Raw genomic sequence first — 10,874 nt, forward strand, 5'->3', positions numbered from 1 at the left:
TATTAAAATAACAAATTTTGGATAAGATATTTTATAAAGTTGTATATCATCCTATCATCTGTATGTGTGATTTTTTTAACGATATTTTTGACAGGGTTTGCACGAGTTTTCACGAATGCCGTGGTTTGCACTAGATAGGTTCTTAATATTAAAATATTAGATTAAAAATGATTAATATAAAACAATTCCTTCTGTGCCCGCCGTGAGTGAAAAAAAAACCTTCCGTTGGACGCCGCCGCGAGTTCTCGGCCTCGGTACGGCAGTACCACCGCCTCGACGCCGTCGGATAGGAGCCGCCGGCATCCGGTCTCGGTGCGGGGAGGTCGGCCTTCAGTCTCCGGATCCCGTCCAGCCCTCCTCGACCTGGGCTGTCCGCGAAGCCAAGCCGAGCCCGGAGGATAAGGCACAAGCTCGGATGCCTCGCGCGGTGTCGCGGTCGCCTCCGCCCTTCCGACGGCGGCGCTCCCCTTCTCCGCGGTACACCAGCCGTAGGAACAGACGAGATCGCAGCCGCTCCCCCTACTCCTCCCGGTACCTGCCCCCATACCCCTCCTCTTTCTATTTAGGTTTCCTTTTATCAGAGCTTAGATTGAAGGAAGGCAGATATTGTTTGCTTTTTTGTCTATCCACCTGTTTGAAGGAAGGCAGCTATACTATATGAACGAATACATAACAATAAAAGAGCATTATGCATCTAGTATCCTATACACGCTTCTAGAGTTGTTTTGGTGAGTCTCTAGAATCTGGATTGAAATATGCATGAAATGTATACTGTGCATTACTAGAAGGGCACGATGTTATTTGATTTTCTGGTGACCTATGTGCAAGTACCGGTGCAGTATCCTAAACCTATTGCGACTCCATATAGATCTAAACACCATATCTGGGACCAGATGCCTATGTTTATCAAGAGCACACAAACAACTTTGAATCCCATTTGTTTGAATTTCATTTCTTGTTTGTCTGATTGCAAACATTCATTAATTACAAACTTTGAGAACTTAGCATGCAGCTCAGCTCAGAATTGTGAAACAATAATTTGTTTTGTACCGATACATTGATAGTCCAGAGGAAACAGTATGCTTTTCCCTTTTTACTATGGTGGCCACAAATAAGGCCCTGTTTAGATCTTTACAGGTTTTTGCAAAAAAGCTGTAAACGCATTAAAGTGAAACGGAATCTTGCTAATTTGAAGTACTAAATGAAGTCTATTTACAAAACTTTTTGCATGGTTGGGCTGTAAATCGCGAGACGATTCTAATGAGCCTACTTAATCCATGATTTGCAACAGTGATGCTACAGTAACCATCCGCTAATTATTGATTAAACATGGATTAATTAATATTATTAGATTCGTCTCGCGATTTACAACCCATCTATGCAAAAAGTTTTGCAAATAGACTTCATTTAGTACTTCAAATGCCCTCTTTACATCTTTACACAATTTTGCAAAATGAACTAAACACACCCTAAATGTGTAACTTGGGGTCTTTATTTGGATATGATTGTTCAAAAAAAATATGAAATTTGCAGAGAATAGCTGATTACCGATGCATATATAACCGCAAAGCAAAAGCTTTGTTGTTATAAGGGATAGAAGATTAGTGTGGAAACATTGTTTCGAGATATCTGGAAAACAAATCCCTACCTTTAAGATTTCTTCAACAATAGCAGCAGCAAAGCTTTTTTGGCCCAATCAAGTTAGGCATGAGATGAAACGCAACATGACCAGTAAGGTTTCTTCTTTTGGATTCTGGTTTCCAATATTTGTCCATGTCAACTATAAGAACCAAGGAAGCACTATGTCCATGAAAAGGTAACGAGAAATGACCAACATATTTCAAAAGCACAGAATTAATGTATGATAAATATTATAGAAATACAAAAATAACTGCAGTTTTGTTCTCCTCAACTGGACATTTTGAAACGATGGTCGCAATAAGATGGACCAATTGTGAATTGGAGGGAGTTCATGTGGTCAAATGGTGACACTGACTGTTTCGTTTTCCACTTCTGTTTCATTTAGTTAATTTAGATGTTTTTCCAACCATTTTTGTAAGTTTCATGTCTGTTGATGCTTAGAACTTAAAATATAGTGTCATAGCCTTCTGTTGAGCCCTTAGAACATACTCCCTCTGTTCACTTTTACAATGCACAATACAAAAATAATAGTCATCAGCAAATGTTTTAAATACGATACCATCGATTTTTGGCACTTATAAAATTATTATTGGACTATTGGTCAAAGCATGAACTTGATCAGGCCTTATAAAATTGAATTTTGGGACAATTTTATGGTCTCGGCTCCCTGAAGCAGATCAACTTTTTAATCTCAATGGATGTGTTTGACTGTTTATGCATTTTCACTATGCATGTTGATATGGCTAGTTGGAATGTGATCTGAATACAATTTTTTTATGGAGCGATGTTGGCATGTCCACTCTTCCACCTATAGTTAAATATAGTTACCAAGTCCTTATCAGCTTCCATTTCTACTGTTATATTTTCTGTTTTAGCGAGCGGGTGCCTAGCTGTAGTGGTTAGGTGGCCTCAGTAGCACTCCTCAAGTCCTGAGTTCGACTCCCCGTGGGAGCGAATTAAGGCTGAGGTTAAAAAAATCTCCTTGCCTGTCCCCGCACCAAAGCACATGGAGGCAGCGGCCCGAAGGACGGCCCGTTCTCACGAGGGCAACGGCCCGGGTGTCAAGCGGCCTGTGTAAGGGTGGGGGCAGGGGTTCAGGGATTTTCTCGGCCTGCGTGAGAAGGCCTCTTCTTACATGTAATGCCCGGGGGGCGGCTTGCCCCTCGCAGGTAGAGTTTTTTTTTATATATATTTTCTGTTTTAAAGTTTCATTTCTCCATTTTTTAGGCGAAAAACTCGGTCTCCTCCTCCACTATGGGATAAAAGCAACTCACCAACTTCGAGAAGGCATAGAAGTCCACCATCTCCAAGGAGACATAGAAGACGAAGAAGTCGGAGTACTACAAGTTCATTTGTAAATAACTCATGCAGTCCAAGTCACGGATCAGAGCAAATGAATTTATCTGAAAGACACAAGATGGAAGAGGAAGAAATGAAAAGGTACCCATCATCTTCTCGTGGGACCTATGCATACACATTGCCGTATTTGCATTTCCTGCTTTTGTTCCCTCTTATTTTTTATAGACAAATCTTTACATATTAAGGACTAATTTTTCCACTAACACTTAGCTTAGGATTCCATGTCAAGCATAAGGCCCTCTACAATCAGCTGATAAGTTGGTTTTAATAACCCTCACAATTTGAATCATCAACCAAAATATCACCATATTGCCCTTTAAGACAGAGTCGCCAATACATGAGCATTGCAACATAATGTGTCCTTTACATGTGAACAAATAACACAAGCCAGCCCTTCTGTACATGCTCCAAAATTGTATATATGCCTCTCTGAATCGTTCCATATTCTGTTTAAGTGTTTATCCAAATGTTGTAAAAGAGGTTCTTGTGATAAATGCAGAAGAATTGTTATGAAGTACTCCCTCCGTCCCAAAATAAGTGTAGTTTTAACATTCAAATTTTGTCCCACACAAAGTGTACCTTTAGCTTGTAATGAGATCCATCTAATTAAAGCAATACGAAGTACCAAAAAAGCATTGTATAGGAAAACGCATAGAGCCAATCAAATATTTAGTAGATATTACTTTTCTAGTTCCAATGCAAATGCATTCATTGAGGATCTAGAAAAACCAAATAAATAACATGGTTTTCAATCACAATTGCTAGAAGTAATTAGGGGTAACAAAGTCATTTCTTTGGATGAGTAATGTGTCTGAAATTTTCTAAAACTACACTTATTTTTGGGACGGAGAGAGTAGTATTTTAGTTTCAAAGTTGTAGTCAGAAATTTTGATTGGCAGTACCAAGTGATTGAGTGAACAAGAATGGCGAAACATGAGAATGGGGATGAATGATCAAACAAAAATATAAAATTATAATCTTGCAAATAAACCCGGACTGTTCTTGATGTATTGTGAATGCACATTTGTTATAATCCCAATAACAATTTAATGAATGCCATTCTGCAGACAGGATTAGCAAGCTTATATTCTACAGCAAATTTGACAAATTATGTTCTGGAAAGTATGCTATTATTATACATAGGTGCTGAGGAGTGGACTGGAGGTGGGTTGCTTGTCGCTAAATCATGTAAATGTCTTAACATGCTTTAGTAGCTTGTTGGTCCCAAAATCAATAATATTTCGACTGAGGAACTGGGCCAAAATGGGGGCATACAAACTGCAGTTTTGCAGGATTCTTTTATGCCTTGATATCAGCCTAGTAAGTGAGTGCATGGTCCTTGACTACTTGATACTTATAGTTTACAGTGTATATTTTTAATATGAATTTTTGAAAGTAATTGCAATATAGAGCTATTTGTCAAATTTGTTTAGAAAAAAGTTTCGACTTGGCATTGGCATGAGGTGTTTATGACTAGACCCTTTTGGCTGAGCCTCCATCAAATTTGATCAAATTGTTACATTTTTCTACACTATAAAAGATTAGCAGTAATCAGATCCAACTTCAAGACATGTGATGTGGTCTGTTGTGGTTATGTGAAAAGATAGGGAGGGAATCTTTTTTTATATTTGCCAGCCTGAGGAGCTTATACATTCGAGAAGCAAACCATACCTAAAGGATCCTACCAAATTTATAAACATGACTTTCCTGATTTAAAGGGTAGATAACTTGGACTCAGTTATCCATTGCAATTCATTCCTTTTGTTAGATATGCCTAGCCTGCCATGATTGTTGATGGGGCCATGGTTGATGGTCAGGTCCGCCTCTTATACTTGAGCCCAACTATTATCTTGATGTGATTAGTGATTACTATGTGTTGAGGCTAGTTAAGGTCGACAAGGGATCCTCTGTCGACTAGATCCCAGATCAACAAGGTATGCACTGCTTAGGCAAGAACATGCAAGGGTTTTTTAGAGGTGAGCCTCCTTGATCGAGAGTAATATCCATCCAATTTATGTATTTGTATTGATCTGGATGGATAAGTGTGAAGCCAATTATAATAATGGCAAGATTGCTGAGCACGCAAATGTAAAATCTACACCTTCTATCCCCTGCATATGGCGCTCCTCTCCCATTATATAGTAGCCAGGCACCACCTTTGTTCTTGAAGTCTGCTAGGGTTCCCTGTTGTATCATGGTGGGCTTCGTTGTAGAGTCCGATCAGATTTGCAATTTATCCAACCGGCTTGTGCACCGAATTATGTACTCCAATCCCTATTGGGACACAGTATTCTGAAACCTTCCCTTGACATCTGTCTGCATGTCCTGTGGAATGGATATCTGGTATCCTGTTACTCATCAGCGCTTATATATTTTAAATTTTTTATTGTTTACTTAAATGGCAACATGCAATTTTTTCAGGGAACTTACATTCTCCATGTCATAAACTTTCTCTAGAGTCACATGCTTCTATGGTAATGGAATATATTTTCATGGTGCTTTTGACCACAGTAACCTTTCTGTGCTTAGTGGTTTCACCATACTGTAATCGGCATAGTACTCAACTTTGTATCTGGATTTCAATCTGAGGGCGCACGCCAAAGGATGTCGGACCAGTTGGTCACGGCAGTCCGGCGGCACCCCGCAGGTTGTGGGTTCGATCCCTGGTCGGGACGAATTTCCGCCCGCTGGTAAAAAAACCCCCTCGCCTGCCTCATGTCCAAAGCACTGTGGAGTCCGGCCTAACTCACAAGGCGACGGGCCCCCGTGTACGGGTGGGGTAGGGGTTCGGGGGTTTTCTTGGCCTGCTGTGAGAAGGTCATTCTACCTCTCAAACAATGCCGTGGGGGCGGTCTTACCCCCTACAGGTCAAGTTTTTTTAATCTGAGGGCGCACACTCGACCCGATGACCGTTCCATCAGGCATTTGATTTAGCAGCGGAACATGTTGAAAGCATACAACACCGGCGCCCGCTTTGCATTGCAGCACTACCTGTGTCCTCACTCGCACCGTCTCAGCATGGGCATCATGCATACGCACTGGAGATGGCTCCGTTCTGATGCTCCACTTCGCTGTCCGCACCACGTACTGGGTCCTAGGTGCCTTGAGTGCCTGAGGTCGCGGGTGCCTCAGGCCTCGATTTGAACGTGTGCCCTGGAAGGCATATCTGCATGCAGGCGTCCAGCACCAGCCCATGCGCGCCGTGTGCTCGCCCAGTTTGCACGGTCGCAAGGCCTCTAGTGCTCGCCGGACGCAGCTACACAGTCGGCCCTCCACGCTCGTGCTTGCCGACGCTTCACCTCTCCAGCCGGTTCACCTGCCAATTGAGCAGGTGTGGCGTACAGATGTCAATTGATAGCAGAGCGGGCGTTTGTGGGCCAAGACATCAGAGTGAGGAAGTTAAACATATTTTGAAGGAAATGGCTATAAAGGGAATGCAAATTTAAAATAGTGGCAGTGAAGGGACATGGAAAATTTCAATGCAAGTGAGGGGATCCATATAAATTCTAGTGGCAATAAGGTACCGTTTGGATGTTGGCATTGGAGCCTGGAATCAGGAATTGGAATTCACTGGCACCAATGCCGCCGTTTGGATGTCACTAGAATTGCAAATCGGAAACGGGAGCCAATACCGCGCTGCATTCGCTTCACTTGCCTGCACCCTCGAGCAAATCGGAGCCCCGCACCTCGGTACTGCGATGCATTCGACCCTGCGCCGCTCACCCTCTCCTCCCCCAGTCCCTCTCCATCCGCCGGCCGCGCCACCGTCCCTCTCCATCCGCCGGCCACGCCACCGCCCCTCTCCATCCGCCGGCACGCCACCCCGCCCTCCCTCTCATTCCTTCCGTTGGCGGGCCGCGCCCCTTCTCCTCCTCCTACTCGTCTTCCTCATGGCCGGTGCCCCTCCACCTCTTCCTCGCGGCTGGCGCCCTTCCTCTCCCTCCTCCCGTCCGGCGCCTCTCCCGCATCTCTCCGTCCCTGTCTCTCCAATCTCTCCAGCGGAGGGCCGCTTGGAGCAGCGGCAGCCGGCAGATCCCAGCCCCTCCCGTCGCAACGGTGGCCGGCGGAGGCCTGGCCCCTCCCCTCCTGTCCCGGAGCAGAGGCAGCCGGAGGAGGCCAGGTCGTCATGGACATCCAAATGATTGCTTTGGTATTGAGCTCATTTCAATACTTGGCCTGATTTGGTATTGAACTCAATTCAATGCCAAGGCTCCCAATGTAGACATCCAAACGGAGCCTAAGGGAATTTACTCTAGAAAAAATAGCATACATCACTGATATAAGGCCTATGTTTATCAGTTTCTAACAATAATACTAAAAAGAACCATTAACGGGGAGATCAGATAGGAGCTCTCAGCCAGTAAACATGACTTTTAAAACACTGATCTAAATGCATTCGTAACTTTTTCATAGAAGCATTTATCCGTGTGCAATGAACTTCCACACGTGCAAATGCATTACGTGCATATGCCTAACTTAGATGTATGAACACCTATCTGTAGGAAGTTCATGTCACTCTGATATCAGTTTTTGGAATATAGTTAATTCTTTAATCAAGCAAAATCTCCTACCTCATAAAGTTTCTCCCATGCTCGTTGCTTCTCATCTTCGTTTGGCATAACACTATTTTACTAATGCTGTTGGCTCGTTGCTATCTAACTTCTCTGGTAGATGTTTTTCCTGTAACTCAGTTCACGTGTTCGTGCTCTACTTATCATAATCATACACATTTTATAGTTATGGCCATCGTTAGCTTCAAATAGATTATTTTTGCTCGTTTTAGTCAGCAATATTATTGCACATTTGTTTTAGATTAGAATTGCTTGGCTGGCATAATGCTATTAAGCCAGCTATCAGTTTGTATTGCAGTTGGTGATAATGATTGTAGCATGTAAATATCAGTCCCTGGTATAACATGGTATTGATTTCCAGGCGTCAAAAGGAAGCTGAATTCAAGTTATTGGAAGAGGAGCTGGCTAGAAGAGTCGAAGAAGCTATAAGGAAAAATGTTGAGGAACGTCTAAATTCTGACAAGGTGAAACTTGACATAAAACGCCGAATTGAGGAGGGTATTAGAAAGTTATTTGATGAGGTTGATGCTCAGCTACAAAGAGAAAAAGAAGCAGCTCTTTATGAAGCCAGGCAGAAAGCAGTAAGTCTTATGCGTCCATGATGCTTTCTATTATTGATCATTGTTCATAATAACACCATAAAATTTTCATTTAACTAAAGAGCTAGTAAATTGTTGAAAATTAAATATCCAGCTCAAATATATTATATACCTATCTAAAGGCTCCAAGATTTGGAGCAACGCCTTGCGTTCTGGCCACGTGGGCCCGTGCACTGTTCATGCGTGGGCTGCGCACTATTCATGCGGGTCCCACGTACTATTCAAGCGGGACCCATGTGGGGACCCACATACTATTCAGGCGGGACCCACTTGGGACCCATGTGAGTACTGTTAATGCGGGACCCACGTTCTATTTAGGTGGGACCCACATACTATTTAGGTGGGACCCACGCACTATTCAGATGGGACCTACGTATTATTCAGGTGGGACTCATGTATTATTCAGTTGTGACCCGCGCACATTGTTTTGTGGGACCCACTGTGGGTCTCTTTATTTTTTTAAAAATATGTTTCTTCCATTATTTGAAAATACAAAATATATTTAATTACTCCCTATATATAAATATAATTGTTAGACTTTGTATACTACGTTTGCATGCAGTGGCCCTACTACTTTTTGAACTTTGCTTTCACTTCATAAGCTCGAAAAATATAATTGAAATATTCATTCATCTCTAATCTTATCTTTTTTTTCTCTATCAAAACTAACAATCAATGTAAACCGATCCATTAATTATACCTATTAGCACAAAAAAAATAACGAACTCCTAAAAAAAGCTATATGTACCTCCTCACTAAAATGCTTGGGACTGGCACCCTCTCAGACTTTAAACTACCATGCTAATTTACTGTAATTTTTATATTTGATTCAATATGTCGATACCATATTGTCTTGAACATAATAGGTGATAATATTTTCCCATTATTAGTTTAGGTCAATTTTCTTTTAATAGGCGCGCATAGCGTGCCAACCAGACTAGTTAACCTTAGTCCCCCATATAGGTTCTTCTGGGGACTGGAGAACCCTTTTTGCTTGGATTAACAGTGTTTTACTAGTTCAGCTTTTACTGATTCAATGTCATCATAATTCCTGCTTTAACTAAAGGATATAGTCTATGCATAAAGAATAGTTGCCTTCAGAGTGTAGTCAATGTCTTAAAGGTGATTTTGACCTTCTGTCTTTTGTGAAGCATTATAGACCCTTCTATGATTCATTCTTATTCAAAGAACCACGCAAATCAGCAATCCCTCTATTCAAATTTATTTCAATCAAACTTCACAGGAGCAAGAAAGAAGAGAGAGGGAGGAGCTCGATCGAATGCTTGAAGAAAACAGGCGTAAAGTGGTGGAGGCTCAAAGAAAAGAAGCTCTCGAGCAGCAGCAGAAAGAGTTTGAGCGATATTTGGAGCTGGAAAGAATACAAAAGCAAAGAGAAGAAGCTTTACGCAGAAAGAAAATGGAAGAGGAAGAAGAGAGAGCTAATGAGCTGAGATTACTAGGGAAAAGCCGGCGTTGACCTGGTGCCATCATATAAAATTGAGCAGATAACCTACTGCGGTGGCTGATTATGTCAAAACTCAAATTCAATGACTCATTAGTTTGTGTTCAATAGCTCCTTAGGTTATGACTTGAGTGTTGACATGATCTTGTTCTAGCTTCTATCTGGTGTACTTTAATTTGTTTGCTATGCCCTGGATTGGTATTCCTGAGAGATTTTCTTATGCAAAATAATTTGGAATGTTCACTTCCCCTAATGGGAGTGATTCTTAAATGTTTCGTACAGTTGAAACTTTGTTTTGATAACAACTACATGAGCATGAAGATGGTCATGTGTAAAAAGGGGCATTTGACAATTGACATCCATGTAGAGAACAATTAAATGTTTGTCATGCTGGGCAAGATGTACCAGCGCTGCCGAGCTCATTGTACAAGCATTCAATCCAGGAGGTTCCGACACCACCACCACCTACTACATAGCTAGATAGCTTACATTGTTCTATAGTTACAACTAGTTTGTTCGTCTAAGAAATATCTTCTAAAGTCCTAAATCCGGTGAGCTTTCTCATTGGTGATTGGGCCACGCCATCCAGCAACCAGTTCTGTCGGATCTCTGGAAATTCAATCCCAGCCATCCATTGCCATGGCCTATCCCGATCTCTACAGTTTCCCAAGCTTTCGCGATGGCTCGACGGCCTTCCAAGTTTCATCCCGGGCAGCGGCACCATCCGGAATTCTGGACGCACCAAGCCCACAACGCAACAACGGCCCTCAACGAGTTCTGCAGGGAGGAAGAGAAACAGGAACCCGCGTCGCGGTGCGTCCGGCGTGGCGCCCTCACTCGCGTACAGTACCTCGATATCGATCGCCCTCAGAATCACAGTCCATGTGCTCTGCCTCCTAGATAGCTTCCGCGAGGAACATCAGGGGCTGTGAGGATTGCAGGTGTGGTCTCCGTGCTCGTAGGCGTTGGCAGTAGCAGCAGCGATACCCGTGCTATTACAAGCAGGCCGTGCAGATGCTCGCATTCAATTGCCTTTGCCTAGATAGCAACGAATTGAGTACTGGCCTCATTCTACAGAGGAAATCTTTTTATCTTCTTGTTGATGCAGATTCAGGGTCAACACACGATGGCACTAGCACGTGCAGCGCGAGAAAGGGCTCGATGCAACACTTCCTTCCTGTGTGAGGTGGTTAGATCAGTCAAGGAGACTAGTCAAATCGGTCACCGAGTAAACGAGCGAAC

General features: G+C 42.7%; 1 protein-coding gene across 1 annotated transcript; it reads left to right on the forward strand.

The window, feature by feature from the left end:
* The first annotated feature begins 214 nt into the window (after positions 1 to 214).
* Positions 215 to 9,913, forward strand: LOC120691044 (uncharacterized protein At1g10890-like). The gene is made up of 4 exons (XM_039974003.1): positions 215 to 531; positions 2,869 to 3,081; positions 7,933 to 8,152; positions 9,414 to 9,913. Exons 1-4 carry the CDS (start codon positions 416 to 418, stop codon positions 9,645 to 9,647), a joined length of 783 nt encoding a protein of 260 aa, XP_039829937.1. The 5' UTR covers positions 215 to 415; the 3' UTR covers positions 9,648 to 9,913.
* Positions 9,914 to 10,874: the final 961 nt, after the last annotated feature.

The sequence above is a fragment of the Panicum virgatum genome, chromosome 9N (genome assembly GCF_016808335.1).
Source record: "Panicum virgatum strain AP13 chromosome 9N, P.virgatum_v5, whole genome shotgun sequence".
In the NCBI taxonomy this organism is placed as follows: domain Eukaryota; kingdom Viridiplantae; phylum Streptophyta; class Magnoliopsida; order Poales; family Poaceae; genus Panicum; species Panicum virgatum.